The following is a 16003-nucleotide window of genomic DNA, read 5'->3' as shown; positions in this document are numbered from 1 at the left end:
TCACAAACAATATTAATAATAATGTCTTTTCTACTCTTTCTGTCACACTCCTTCCTCAATTCACAAACAATATTAATAATAATGTCTTTTTCTACTCTTTCTGTCACACTCCTTCCTCAATTCACAAACAATATTAATAATAATGTCTTTTTCTACTCTTTTCTGTCACACTCCTTCCTCAATTCACAAACAATATTAATAATGTCTTTTCTATGTCTTTTCTACTCTTTCTGTCACACTCCTTCCTCAATTCACAAACAATATTAATAATGTCTGTCTTCTACTCTTTTCTGTCACACTCCTTCCTCCATTCACAAACAATATTAATAATAATGTCTTTTCTTTTTTCTGTCTCTCTTTCTGTCACACTCCTTCCTCATTCACAAACAATATTAATAATGTCTTTTTTCTACTCTTTCTGTCACACTCCTTCCTCCATTCACAAACAATATTAATAATAATGTCTTTTCTACTCTTTCTGTCACACTCCTTCCTCAATTCACAAACAATATTAATAATAATGTCTTTTTCTACTCTTTCTGTCACACTCCTTCCTCTATTCACAAACAATATTAATAATAATGTCTTTTCTACTCTTTCTGTCACACTCCTTCCTCAATTCACAAACAATATTAATAATAATGTCTTTTCTACTCTTTCTGTCACACTCCTTCCTCAATTCACAAACAATATTAATAATAATGTCTTTTCTACTCTTTCTGTCACACTCCTTCCTCAATTCACAAACAATATTAATAATAATGTCTTTTCTACTCTTTCTGTCACACTCCTTCCTCAATTCACAAACAATATTAATAATAATGTCTTTTTCTACTCTTTCTGTCACACTCCTTCCTCAATTCACAAACAATATTAATAATAATGTCTTTTCTACTCTTTCTGTCACACTCCTTCCTCATTCACAAACAATATTAATAATAATGTCTTTTCTTTTCTGTCACTCTTTCTGTCACACTCCTTCCTCAATTCACAAACAATATTAATAATAATGTCTTTTTCTACTCTTTCTGTCACACTCCTTCCTCTATTCACAAACAATATTAATAATAATGTCTTTTCTACTCTTTCTGTCACACTCCTTCCTCAATTCACAAACAATATTAATAATAATGTCTTTTTCTACTCTTTCTGTCACACTCCTTCCTCAATTTCACAAACAATATTAATAATAATAATGTCTTTTTTACTACTCTTTTCCTCAATTCACTGTCAATAATGTCTTTTCTCTTTTCCTCCTTCCTTCACAAACAATATTAATAATAATGTCTTTTTCTACTCTTTCTGTCACACTCCTTCCTCAATTCACAAACAATATTAATAATAATGTCTTTTTCTACTCTTTCTGTCACACTCCTTCCTCTATTCACAAACAATATTAATAATAATGTCTTTTCTACTCTTTCTGTCACACTCCTTCCTCACACTTCACAAACAATATTAATAATAATGTCTTTTTCCACTCTTTCTGTCACTCTTTTCTGTCACACTCCTTCCTCTATTCACAAACAATATTAATAATAATGTCTTTTCTTTTTTCTGTCACTCTTTCTGTCACACTCCTTCCACACTCATTCACAAACAATATTAATAATAATGTCTTTTCTGTCACACTCTTCTTTTCACAAACTGTCACACTCCTTCCTCAATTCACAAACAATATTAATAATAATGTGTCTTTTCTCCTTCTCTTTCTGTCACACTCTTTCCTCAATTCACAAACAATATGTCACACTCCTTCCTCTATTACATATTATAATGTCTTTTCCTACTCTCCTGTCACACTCCTTCCTCATTCACAAACAATATTAATAATAATGTCTTTTTCTGTCACACTCCTTCCTCAATTCACAAACAATATTAATAATAATGTCTTTTTTCTTTCTACTCTTTCTGTCACACTCCTTCCTCATTCACAAACAATATTAATAATAATGTCTTTTTAATACTCTTTCTGTCACACTCCTTCCTCCATTCACAAACAAACAATATTAATAATAATGTCTTTTTCTACTCTTTCTGTCACACTCCTTCCTCAATTCACAAACAATATTAATAATAATGTCTTTTTCTACTCTTTCTGTCACACTCCTTCCTCAATTCACAAACAATATTAATAATAATGTCTTTTTTACTCTTTCTGTCACACTCCTTCCTCAATTCACAAACAATATTAATAATAATGTCTTTTTCTACTCTTTCTGTCACACTCCTTCCTCCATTCACAAACAATATTAATAATAATGTCTTTTTCCTACTCTTTCTGTCACACTCCTTCCTCAATTCACAAACAATATTAATAATAATGTCTTTTCTACTCTTTCTGTCACACTCCTTCCTCTATTCACAAACAATATTAATAATGTGTCTTTTCTACTCTTTCTGTCACACTCCTTCCTCCATCCTCACAAAACAATATTAATAATAATGTCTTTTCTACTCTTTCTGTCACACTCCTTCCTCTATTCACAAACAATATTAATAATAATGTCTTTTCTACTCTTTCTGTCACACTCCTTCCTCAATTCACAAACAATATTAATAATAATGTCTTTTTCTAAACAATCTTTTTCTGTCACACTCCTTCCTCACACTCTTCCTCAATTCACAAACAATATTAATAATAATGTCTTTTCTACTCTTTCTGTCACACTCCTTCCTCTATTCACAAACAATATTAATAATAATGTCTTTTTCTACTCTTTCTGTCACACTCCTTCCTCCATTCACAAACAATATTAATAATAATGTCTTTTTCTACTCTTTCTGTCACACTCCTTCCTCTATTCACAAACAATATTAATAATAATGTCTTTTTCTACTCTTTCTGTCACACTCCTTCAACTTCACAAACAATATTAATAATAATGTCTTTTCCTACTCTTTCTGTCACACTCCTTCCTCTATTCACAAACAATATTAATAATAATGTCTTTTTCTACTCTTTATGTCACACTCCTTCCTCTATTCACACAATATTAATAATAATGTATTTTCTACTCTTTCTGTCACACTCCTTCCTCTATTCACACAATATGTTTTTATAATAGTTTGTTTTATGCCACAGAGTTTTTCTTCGTTAAACATTTTCTCTGGCAACAATCACACGAAGAAATTTAAAACAACTAATGTCTAATCAGTCGAGTGCTCTACGTAAACGAAAATATTTTAAATTTATATTTAATTTTCGAAATTTCGTAATTTTTGTGTGTTGTATGAATTTTCTGGAATCTGACATCATAAAACGGTTTATATTAACGAATCTCCCTTGTTAAGCTTTCCGTTCAAATTTTTCACAGTTAAGAATTCTCTCTCACGATTACTAAAAAATAAATAAATAATATGTGTTACTGAGAGTGTTTGGTTTGCTTTTAGGGGTACGTATTTCTTTCTGTATCTGAAAGCAGAACATACGAGAGGAATTGTTGTAGCCACACTGCAGTACACACGTGGTATCAATATGTATTCTTCACGAAACTCTAGAATTGTCTTTACTCTGAAACTTTGGGAATGTTTCCTTCTTATTCTTTCAACCTAAATTCTATCTTCTGAGAAAGTTAGCTTCTGGAACGCGGTTGTTTCTGCTTGTTGAACTGTATATAGAACCGAAAAAGTTTACGATAAGGACCTGATTCGAGTAAGCCCTTACCCCCTGTCTAAGCTTTCCAGCTAGCTCTATTGGCTTCCCATTAGGGCCTCCCTAGAGAAACTTCCATCAGAGCCAAAGTAGGCGGAAACGTCAGGAAAACGACAAGATTTCGGAGGAAGTGGTTATTTTTGAGAACTGAGCTCCAAGCTACATTGCACGTTAATGCTAGATGAGCCCTCACAAGAAATACTGTGAAGCTAGACCGTTTATTATCGAGTTTTTGTTTTTCGTCTTTGATACGAATTGGTTTCAACTTAAAAGTTTTATTTCAATAGAATTTAGGAGCATTTGAACTTTTCTAAAGTTTCTCTGCTAAAATGTATCATGTGAAGGAATGGTAGATTGTTTGTGTACAGTTTTACAAGCCGTATTTTCAAACGTTAAGCGTATTACGACTCAACATTATTAACACTACTAATATTTGTCAGATGTTAAGGTAGAGTATGGCTCAATAATTCAATGGTTACTAACACTTCCCACATGTGGACTTAACAATTACTAACGACTATCAAGAAGAGAAACTTGACATTGTAATAACTTACTGCAATGTATGGTTTCGTTTCCTCGGTTTAAGTATTTTCGGTTGCTTTCGTGTGCGTTTGTGGTTTTCTCATAGCAAAGCCACATAGGGCTATCTATAGTGTCTACCGAGGAGAATCGAACCCCTGATTTAAGCGTTGTAAGACTTACCGCTGTCCCAGCGGAAGACCGGTTCCTTTTGTGAACAAATATTAGTTTATATGGAAAGATTTATTTCAAACTCGGACCACCACCAAGAAGACGAAATTGACAACTATAAATGTTTGACACGTAAGCTAGCTGTTATCTTCACAATGGTTTTCATAATTGTAAAGGTTATATAACAAAGTAAACAACAACAATGATTCCATTGTGGGGTTACTACCCTTCCTTGTGTCTGTCGAACTTCTGTGAGAATAACTTAATTCTGAGTATAATTTTGTTTCTTGGCTTATTTTTAAACACGTGAGTGACACGTCAAAAGGAACTTCAAAAACAAATCAGTGCTGTTACATTTTTATTAAATAACTGACTTCTGTGAAAGCTCCCCAAGTGTCACAGTGGTGATGTCTGTGGAATTACAACACTGGAAACCTGTGGTGGGCAGGGCACAGATAGCCCATTGTGTATCTTTATACTTAATTAAAAAAAACAATAAAAACTTTTAAAGTACCATTGAAGTAAATTTTGAAAAATATCCTCAAGGCGTTATTCCTTTTTAAGTTCGCGCAAAGATACACGAGGACTATCTGCGCTAGCCGTCCTTAATTTAGTAGTGTAAGACTAGAGAGAAGTCAGCTAGTCATCACCACCCACCGCTAACTCTTGGGCTACTCTTTTACCAACGAATAGTGGGATTGATCGTAACTTTATAACGCCCACACGGCTGAAAGGGCGAGAATATTTGGTGTGATGGGGATTCGAACCCGCGACCCTCAGATTACGAGTCGAACGTCCTAACCCACCTGGGTTTGTTTGTTTTTATTTTTATTAATTGTTGATTTTTGTCGTATACTTATAATTAAGATTGTTTTGTGTGCTATTTAATAACGTATTGTTAAGTATACTAATCTCTAACACGTATATTTTGTGTTTGAATTTAAAAAAAAACTTTAGAGTAATTTGTGTTTTGTTGATATTCTACTCTTAATCTTAAATCTTAGATCGTTGATAAAACCTTAGATCCTGACCCAATGAACGAAAGAGCAAATGTAGTGCTGAAAACATTTTAGGCTTAACACTTGAATCTCATGAGAAACATAATTGCCCCCCGCTAGTACAGCGGTATGTCTCCGAATTTATAACGCTAAAATCCGGGGTTCGATTTTCCTCGGTGGGCTCGGCAGATAGCCCAATGTGGCTTTGCTATAAGAAAACACACACAAACATAATTAAATAAAATCAGAACATAGTTTTTCTATTGGAAACCTCTGTTGTTAAGGCTTAGAAAGTTTCATTATTTTTCTTTCCTTTCTATTTGATAGAACAACTGATTTATTTTATTAAGTGTAAACAAAGGACCTAAATCTATAAATCATCTGATGTTCTATCAAGCAGCCTTTTTTAAATTTCTACGGAGGTATTCTTGAGCCACTTCATAAAGCAATTCGGTACCTTTCCAAACGACTATATTCAAATATAACACTTTGAACTAACGTTTCATAAGAATTTATCTTCGTCTTTTTTTTCGGGTAGACTCAGATTATATTACAGAAATATTGAGGTTAGTAACACTTTTGATAAAGTAAACGCTTAGAAAAGTCCAAATAATTTTCTAATACTGTTATTGAAGACACTAAAGAAATAGTTGTCCATAATAACTATTTATGAAATAATGGTTGGTTTCACGGCCACGCTATACGAAGAAGCGAGGAGGTGAATACCGTTTATTATTCTATCCTGTCAGTAACGCTAAGTTTATTGTCGTTAGTGGCTATAAAATATGTAGAGTTTCGCGTTGATAATAAACATGATCAGTTACTTTGAAAATGACATTCGTAAAAACTGGGAAACATTTCTTCTCCAAAGTCAGGGAAATAAAATAATTCAATAAATAATAAAAAAATCAGAAACGATATTTAAATTATCTAGATAATTAGGCCTACAAAGGTTTGCACATGTCGTGAAAGTCAATGTTTGACACTACAATTTTTGTAAATGGGTTAAATAACTAGAAGTTCTTTTGTTTTGTTTTAGCAACGTGTAAAATTAAATATCCATGTGTTATACTTGTGTGAAAGCTTCAATTAAGTAGGAACGTGTATACACGTTTCAGTTTTATAATTGTTATTGGCATTCGTATCTTCCCGAACAATAATTTGTTTTCAAATGAGATTAGTTTGATATTTTTTATCTGTTCCGAACAATGGTTTGTTTTATATTGAGTTCAGTTTGATACTTTTTATCTGTTCCGAACAATGGTTTGTTTTATATTGAGTTTAGTTTGATATTTTTTATCTGTTTCGAACAATGGTTTGTTTTATATTGATTTTAGTTTTATAATTTTCATCTGTTCCGAACAATAGTTTGTTTTATATTGAGTTTATTTTGATATTTTTCATCTGTTTAGAACAATGGTTTGTTTTATATTGAGTTTAGTTTGATATTTTTTATCTGTTCCGAACAATGGTTTGTTATATTGAGTTTAGTTTTATATTTTTCATCTGTTCCGAACAATAGTTTGTTTTATATTGAGTTTAGTTTGATATTTTTCATCTGTTTAGAACAATGTTTTGTTTTATATTCATTATAGTTTGATATTTCTTATCACTTCCGAACAATGGTTTGTTTATATTGAGTTTAGTTTGATGTTTTTTTATCCATCTCGAACAATGGTTTGTTTTATAATGAGTTTAGTTTGATATTTTTTATCCATCTCGAACAATGGTTTGTTTTATATTGAGTTTAGTTTGATATTTTTTATCTGTTCCGAACAATGGTTTGTTTTATATTGAGTTTAGTTTGATATTTTTATCTGTTTCGAACAATGGTTTGTTTTATATTGAGTTTAGTTTGATATTTTTTTATCCCTCTCGCACAATGGTTTGTTTTATATTCAGTTTAGTTTGATATTTTTCATCTGCTCCGAACAATGATTTGTTTTATATTGAGTTTAGTTTGATATTTTTATCTGTTCTGAACAATGATTTGTTTTATATTGAGTTTAGTTTGATATTTTTATCTGTTCTGAAGAATGATTTGTTTTATATTGAGTTTAGTTTGATATTTTTTATCTGTTCCGAACAATGGTTTGTTTTATATTGTGTTTAGTTTGATATTTTTTATCTGTTCCGAACAATGGTTTGTTTTATATTGAGTTTAGTTTGATATTTTTATCTGTTTCGAACAATGGTTTGTTTTATATTGAGTTTAGTTTGATATTTTTTTATCCCTCTCGCACAATGGTTTGTTTTATATTCAGTTTAGTTTGATATTTTTCATCTGCTCTGAACAATGATTTGTTTTATATTGAGTTTAGTTTGATATTTTTATCTGTTCTGAACAATGATTTGTTTTATATTGAGTTTAGTTTGATATTTTTTATCTGTTCCGAACAATGGTTTGTTTAATATTGAATTTAGTTTTATATTTTTTATATGAGGACTTCAAGTGTAATATTATGATCAAGCTAATCTGTCGCCCATGTGGACTGTAAGCGCGACAGTAAAATCATAAATTTTAGCAGCAACGAATAAAGTCCACAACTGTAATGCGATAAAGCTATTTATAGAAATAAATGTTTTGTTATCCGCAACGTCCCGTGTATCGAACTGCGAATGTTAGTGTTATTAGCTTACGAATTAATCACTAGGAATATTATATATGAATTAATAAAGTTTTCACATTTAGTTTTTTTACTTTTAAAGTTTTTCTTATTATATGTACTAGTTTAATTTCCTTCTAGTAGAATCATGAGCCATGATTATCCTCTTAAGGCGCTTAACTTACACAAACAGTTTTATTTATTATTTATTTTTTCTTCGCCATCTGGTGGAAATACTCAAAAGTTTAACTGAATTGTCATACAGACTAAAATGCACACACCATAAGCCAATAATTGTTCAATACCTAGGACGTGTGCTTGATATATATTGAGACAAAAAGTCCTATTGTCAGACCTTTCATAACATACTATTTTAACGATGACTTCTTCAGTTAAGCCTAAACGAACGTGACAGAAAGACTCTATTTGACTGTTTATTAATTCTCTGAAACTCAGATTTTCTAATTCTTTACCACCGAGTTCAATTACACGTTTATATATCTGTTTTGTATCTTGGAATCTGGATATTATCTTGTCAGTCTTTCAACCCATTTCTCAATATATTTAATAATCTATCAAATCCACGACCAAGGAAATTTTTCCTGAGACAAGTGTAGAACGAACATGTTACAGTACCGTTTCTTAAAGTTTTCTTAACCACGTTCCTGTCTCCCAGTGGCACAGCGATATATCTACGAACTTCCAACGCTATAACTCTGGTTTCGATACCCATAGTGGGGAGACCACAGACAGACCATTGTGTAGGTTTGTGCTTAACATCAAGCAAACAGACAAACAAAAATCCACACCCTCTTTAATAAATATAGTGTCTTTCACGGCATCTGTTTTCTTTATTCTTTTTGATGAATGAAAGGGTGAGTTATATTACGAGATGTAACACATGGATACATATCAAAATGTTATATGTGTTTTAGTTGTTACTTGGTATCTTAATTTATTAAAATATATTCACAGAATTAATTTTCTCTTACTGTACCACCGACCCTCGTAGTCACTTGTCCCCACAAAAATAATTTTCTTCCCCCCCCCCGTAGGGTCGTACCCCACAAGTTGGGAAACTCTTGAATTTCTTCCCCGAATGCGTTCACCCTTTCAGCCGCGTGGGCATTTCATTGATGAATCAATCCCACTATTCATTGGCAAAGAGGAACCCAAGCGTTGGCGGTGGGTGGTGTTGAATAATTGCTTTCCTTCTAGAGTATCACTTTATAATAAGACAGCTAGTTCAGATAACCCTCGAGAAGCTTTGCACGAAATTTATAACAAGTAAATAAAAATGTTAAAACTTCCATTATGGGATGTATTGGTTCGTTTCCAAGTTTCTTATTGGACGGACGATGTTTTAAGTTTCATATTCTTTGATCTTATAAGAGTTCCCAAAAGTGCGCTTTTAACCATAATCTATTATAAGGATAATCTAAGTAATTTAATGACTTTTACTCTGTGTTGTGTTATAAACATTAATTAATCAAACTAAGATAAAAATGCCCAAGTTTACTTATTTCTCGAGAAAAGCTATAATGAAGGAATTGTGTAAGTTCTACATTAGTAATTACTTGATAATCAATATATGTAATTACTGATCAGATAATGTATTAATCTCCGACGGGGTCGGTAAAAATATAGTGACACAATAACATTAAAAAAATTTGTTTTTCTTAAAAGCGAAACTGAATTTTAAATTTATCGAATTAATCTTGAATAAGACAAAACAATTTCGACGACAGTCTGATGTAATTAAAAGTAAAGCTCACGGCTATGGGTATTCCTGTGTAAGGCATTCACAAAACTAAAAATTCGTTTACCTACTTCATTGTCGTGTTTCTCACTCAGTTTCTATCTGTTCATAGAAATAATTTAGAATTATATATAATTATTTTAAGAAGATAAATTTTCTTCTAAGTAGATTTGCGGTGTCTCTTTTTGTTGTGTGTGTTTTCGTATAGTAAAGCCACAGGCGCGGCATGGCCAAGCGTGTTAAGGCGTGCGACTCGTACTCTGAGGGTCGCGGGTTCGCATCCCCGTCACTCCAAACATGCTCGCCCTTTCAGCCGTGGGGGCGTTATAATGTGACGATCAATCCCACTATTCGTTGGTAAAAGAGTAGCCCAAGAGTTGGCGGTGGGTGGTGATGATTAGCTGGCTTCCCTCTAGTCTTACACTGCTAAATTAGGGACGGCTAGCACAGATAGCCCTCGAGTAGCTTTGTGCGAAATTCAAAAACAAAACAAACAAAAGTAAAGCCATATCATCGGGTTATCTGCTGAGTCCACGGAAGAGAATCGAACCATTGATTTTATTTAGCGTTGTAAATCCGTACACTTACCGCTGTACCAGCGGGGGACTTTTTGTTGTTAATAAAATGTTCCTTTTTTACCTTTAATTCTGGTTTGATACAGTTTTATACAATATGAAATCTTTCCCTCCTCACCTGTCCTTCGCTAGTACAGTGGTAAGTCTACGGATTTACAACGATAACACCAGGGGTTCAGTTCCCCTCGGTGGACTCAGCACCGCCCTCTACATTCCGACACTCAGTTACACAACCCCTTCCAAACATGTGGTCAGCTTCCGGTCACTTACCTCTTTCTTTCTTTGTGAACCTGACGATGACCGAAGAAGGTCGAAACGTTGTTCGCTCTTCCACGTAAAATATTTTCTCAACCCAAACGAGCCGTTTTTACATATAAATTTCTCTACAAGTGGGTTTTCTCGACATCACTGATTAACACTTTTATTGATAAGGAGAGAACAACGTTTCGACCTTCCTAGGTCATCTTCAGGTTGACCTGAAAACACGAAGTTTTTTCTATCCTTATTAAATCGGTATGTAAGCTAAAATATATTATTGTTTGTAGATCAGATAATACAAAATAAATAAGTAAGAAAAATAATCGTAAAAAAGTAACAAACGATTTCTACAAAAGTTAGGCCTAATGAGCTAAATTTTCTTTGCCTTTATTGTGGGCCTAAATATATAGACAACACACTTTAGATTAACGTATTAAATAAAAACATCGATTAATCAGCTAATTACCACAATACTTGATTACGAGAAACTAACTTGAAGTAAAAATAGTATTCTCAAGACGGCTGGTATGGGTATTGAAACTTTAATTAAAATAAAGTACAGAACAAAGTTAACCTGAAGATGACCTAAGAAGGTCGAGACGTTGTTCTGTACTTCATTAAAGTTTTAATACCCATACTGGCTATTTTGAGAATTACCATATATATTCGTGTATCTGAAAGATTTAATTTGCCAATTTCCAGTTCAAAAGGTCTTTGTCTAGGCCTAATTGAAGTTATAAAATGGTTAGTACACCTTATGAGAGTGATAAAATGGTTAATAGTTAGAAGTTAGTTGTGTACATTTCACACTTAAGTTTCTTATTCTTCCACCCGCTCTCGCAGGTGGTAACAAATCTGTTTTTTCTTTGTTTCATGGGCCCCACGAGAAAGGGTTAGAAGGGGCATTTGTCTCCCATTTATATTTCAGAAAAAGAAACCTCATGTGTTGTGATGTAAATTTAACATCGTACTTAAAACAACTAATTTTAGTAATTTTTATTAAAACTGTAAATTTCTGTCTTTGTTTCACAACACACAACACGTGTTATTTTAGTTTGTTAAAAGCTGGTTGAATAGACATATGATTTGCTACCCCCACCATCCGAAAATATTTCTGTGGGCGCTCATAGTTTGTTCGGTTCATGTAAAGCACAAAGCTACATAATTGGCTATCTGTGTTCCGCTAACCACGAATGTTCGAAACCCGAATTTTAGCATTTAAAAGCTGCTAGATTAATAGCTGTGACACTATCGAACAAAAGTGTTTATAAAAGCGACGTGGTCGAATCCTCTTTACAGTTTTTATAAAATAATGTAGATTTACAAAGATATTAAAATTCGTAGTTAATTATAGGAATATTTAGCAATTTGACCGAATGATTCATCTAATAAAATGTTTTCTTTATTTCGAACAGATTGATGACGCAATGCTCATGTTTGATAAACAAACCAATCGGCATCGAGGTAAGATTACTTATATAAATGCATCTACTATGAATTTTTTCCTTATAGTGTTTCTTTTGCGTATGTGCTGTTGTCTTTTATTATATTAAGTCTTTGAAAAGTAATAAACTGAACAATAATTTATAGTTTCCATAAATCGTATACAATAACTAGTGTTCCCTTTGTTTAGAAACAATATTTTACGTCAAAGCCTGCGATCTCGAACTCAGTAAATCCGATAATGAAAATAATATATTTTTATTGTCCATATTTTGGCTGATGTCCTTGGGCGTGTGATATTATAACTGAAAATTACGTTAACTTTTTTACATTTTATTTAAAATTATATTTTGGATTCAGAGTCACGCATTTGGTTTACAGGTTATGGTTTAAAGTCATGTATTTGGTTTATAGAGCATGATTAAAAGTGATAACTTGGAACAACTGGTTTAGAATTTACTTAAAACCAGTTTTCACCAGGGTTTAATACTGGTTCTAGTATTCAACATGAATATATCTTGTATGATTGATGATGTACTAGTAAAAACGCTTGAGTTACTTTGTATCTGTATTTGAGTATTGTAGCGTATTTTCAAATATGACATCTTTGAAGTGGTTATTGCAGCTCAAACTGACATTTATGAGTCTTGTATAGTCGTCAGTTTTGTCGTTTCATATGACTTTGAATGCGTGTGAGGTGTATGAGTGAAACTGATATTTTTAATCTTATGGTTTACAGTTGAAACTTATATCTTTGAACATTTAAAGTGTTTTGAAATTATCAATCTAAGCTTGTGGCTTACAGTTGAAACTTATATCTTTGAACATTTAAAGTGTTTTGAAATTATCAATCTAAGCTTGTGGTTTACACTTGTAAAAATATTTCAAAAGCAGAACAGCATTGTCTGAATGTATTTTTACGTATATAATATTACGTCATCAAAGCTCTTAATTCGTTTTAAACATAGAATACTAACTGTTTTGTTAAAGCTGCTGTGACTTTGTTAACTTTGTTAATAGCGTGGTTAAAATTCGCTGTTTTTCAAATAAGTCTTTATGCTAGGAGACGAGTCATAGTTTTCGGCTTCAGTCACTAACTGTACTTGTGATTAGATTCTATACAATTCGTTTCTCCCTCGCGAGCGGTGACCAAGCGTTGAAAAGAGGCTTAAGTCTTTATTCGTTTTCATGGGTAGTAATTAATGGTCTTGCTACTTTTTAGGCTAACTGCCATGTAAATCCTGTTGTATTAAATAACCATGCTTGGTAGGAAAACTACAAGGACTGATTTGTGTATAAAATAAATCACCGTAATCTATTTCACACCGACTGTTCAAGTTAGAACAAGATATTTTTATTCCCACGTGTGAATTAAAGTGTCGAGATATTTAGAATAACGTTAGAAGGTGAAGATCACAAGAATGGGGGTTTTGATTGTATCAGTTCCAATTTCTCATTAAAAATAATATATTCCAACATTACTAAATATCTTAAATAATATATTCCAAATTATGAAATTATCTTAAATAATATATTTCAACATTACTAAACATCTTAAATAATATATCCCAACATTATCAAATTATCCTAAATAATATATTCCAACACTGTCAAATTATCTTAAATAATATATTCCAAATTATGAAATATCTTAAATAATATATTCCAACATTATCAAATTATCTTAAATAATATATTCAAACATTACTAAATATCTTAAATAATATATTCAAATATTACTAAATATCTTAAATAATATATTCCAACATTACTAAATATCTTAAATAATATATTCCAACATTACTAAATATCTTAAATAATATATTCCAACAATATCAAATTATCTTAAGTAATATATTCCAAATTATGGAATTATCTTAAATAATATATTTCAACATTACTAAATATCTTAATTAATATATTCCAACATTGTCAACTTATTTTAAATAATATATTCCAACATTATCAAATTATCTTAAATAATATATTCCAACATAATATATTCTCTATGATACAGAGTTTGAAAGGCACAATCTGTACTCTCTTGTTGAACGCTGGTTTTTCTTTGTCGAACGGTGGAGGTTTCCAATGTTAAAACACAGCTAGCACCAGCAAGCGAACGTTGGAGACGTAGAGATATTCATCCATCCATTCAAGAACCACTTCAAATTTATTTTACAAACCAGCAATGAAAGTGAAATATGTACTTTGGAAACCCTTCCTATTGTTTTAGAAATACCAGCACTAAACAACAAAAAATGGGTCCTGAAACGCCCCAGTTCGTCTTACAGAAACGAGTTCTTTACCGCCAGGTGAAGCTAATGATATGAATTAATATATACTGTTTTCAAAATTAGTTTGTTTGTTTATTTCTTTGTTTTTGAAATTCACGCCAAACTACACGAAGGCTAATTGTGCTAGCCGTTCCTAAGTTTGCAGTGTAAGACTAGAAGGAAGGCAGCTAGTCGTCACCACCTACCGCCAACTCTTGGACAACTCTTTTACCAACGAATTTGTGTGAGTGACCGTGAAATTATATTGCTTCCACGGCTTAAATGGCGAGCATGTTTGATGTGACAGAGATTCGAACCCGCGACACTCAAATTACGAGTCGAGCGTCTTAACCACCTAGCCATGCAGGCTAGTTTATTCAAAATTATTCTAGTGGTATAAATAGTTGTTGTTGTTTTTTTCTGATTAATGCTGGTATACCCAGCAGTTTTACTGTTGTCCTGGTGTTTAGTTTGCAGTGGATGAAAACGAATACGATAAAACACCTGTCTGAAGAAACAACAGCCTCTACACTACCAATTGTCGTACCCTAATTAACAACCTGAGGGTTCGTAATTCGTGTTTCTGTCTGTAAAACGCGAGCGATCTGCACTTTGGGGCCGTAGGTGTATTATAAGAGTGACAGTCGAATCCCAGTAATTGTTCAAACAAGAGCATTCCAAGAGCCGGCATGGTCGTATCGCAAAATAAGGGTCGCAGGTTCTGTTCCCCATCACACCGAACATGCTCGCCTTTTCAGCCGTGGAGTTTTATAATGTGACGGTCAATTCCACTATTCGAGTAGCCCAAGAGTTGGCGGCGGGTGGTGATGACTAGCTGCCTTCCCTCTAGTCTTACACTGGTAAGTTAGGGACAGCTGGCGCAGATAGCTCTCGTGTAGCTTTGCGTGAATTTCAGGACAAACAAAGAAACAAATTCTGGACACAGTGGCGGCTCGTCAGAGAAGGAAAAGGAAACAAAACCGTCTCAAAGAATGTAAACAGATAAAGTCTTTCTGTTTAGCTCTTATGAAAATCGTTCTGAGAAAGCTGGTAACCAGAGGAACGCGAAGTCGTCACGAGATCAGGGTAATCACGAGCTGATACAAGTTGAATTATTTGGTGATTATTCGATGTATTTAAAGATATAAAGAATTTCATTAAATTAAGTGTAGCGACCTGGTTAAAAAAATACAATAATTTACCTTAATTTGGAGCTTAGTTTGAAGTTTTGTCTTTCGAAGGATAGTTATGCCTTGTTTGGCCTGACGATGATTGGTGGTTGGTTGCAAACAAGTTTAAGGCTATGAAAGACTGGTGATTCGAATCGCCTGTAAATAAATCGAGACGCCTGAAGTAAGATTATCTTTCTGTGCTTTAAGGGTTGGGAATGGGATATCACCGGCCTTATCTTCAGTAATAACACACATTCTCCTCTGGCTGCAAGAAGACGCACAAAAAGATGTCAGACAGTTAAGTTACATTGTCAAATAAAAGCATGAATACATGATTCAAGCATGTATTTATTTCTTAAACGTAAATTTATTCCAGGAACGTTTTCAAGCAAATAATCATTCGATAGAAGCCCAGCAAGAAATTCTCGGTCGTCTTTGATCAAACCGATGAATTCATCTCTGGTTTAGTATATTTATTTCAGTAGTGTGTTCACAATATAGAATGTAGCGTGTTAACACTGGATGTATATAGTGTCTCGTGTTAATAACTAATATATGATATACAATGATACAT

The 16003-nt window shown here is 32.7% G+C and overlaps 1 protein-coding gene across 17 annotated transcripts in view; it reads left to right on the top strand.

Moving 5' to 3' along the window:
• LOC143256242 (RNA-binding protein Musashi homolog Rbp6-like) overlaps positions 1–16003 on the top strand; it is a 291694-nt gene that overhangs the window by 161843 nt on the left and 113848 nt on the right. For all 17 annotated transcript variants that reach the window (XM_076513181.1, XM_076513180.1, XM_076513184.1 and 14 more), the window contains one exon: positions 11957–12005. In XM_076513181.1, the coding sequence (XP_076369296.1) occupies positions 11957–12005 (49 nt within the window). The remainder of the gene's footprint in view (positions 1–11956; positions 12006–16003) is intronic.

Source organism: Tachypleus tridentatus, chromosome 7 (assembly GCF_004210375.1).
Source record: "Tachypleus tridentatus isolate NWPU-2018 chromosome 7, ASM421037v1, whole genome shotgun sequence".
Lineage (NCBI taxonomy): Eukaryota > Metazoa > Arthropoda > Merostomata > Xiphosura > Limulidae > Tachypleus > Tachypleus tridentatus.
The sequence above is the reverse complement of the archived record's forward strand: the minus strand, read 5'-3'. Positions and strand labels throughout refer to the sequence as shown.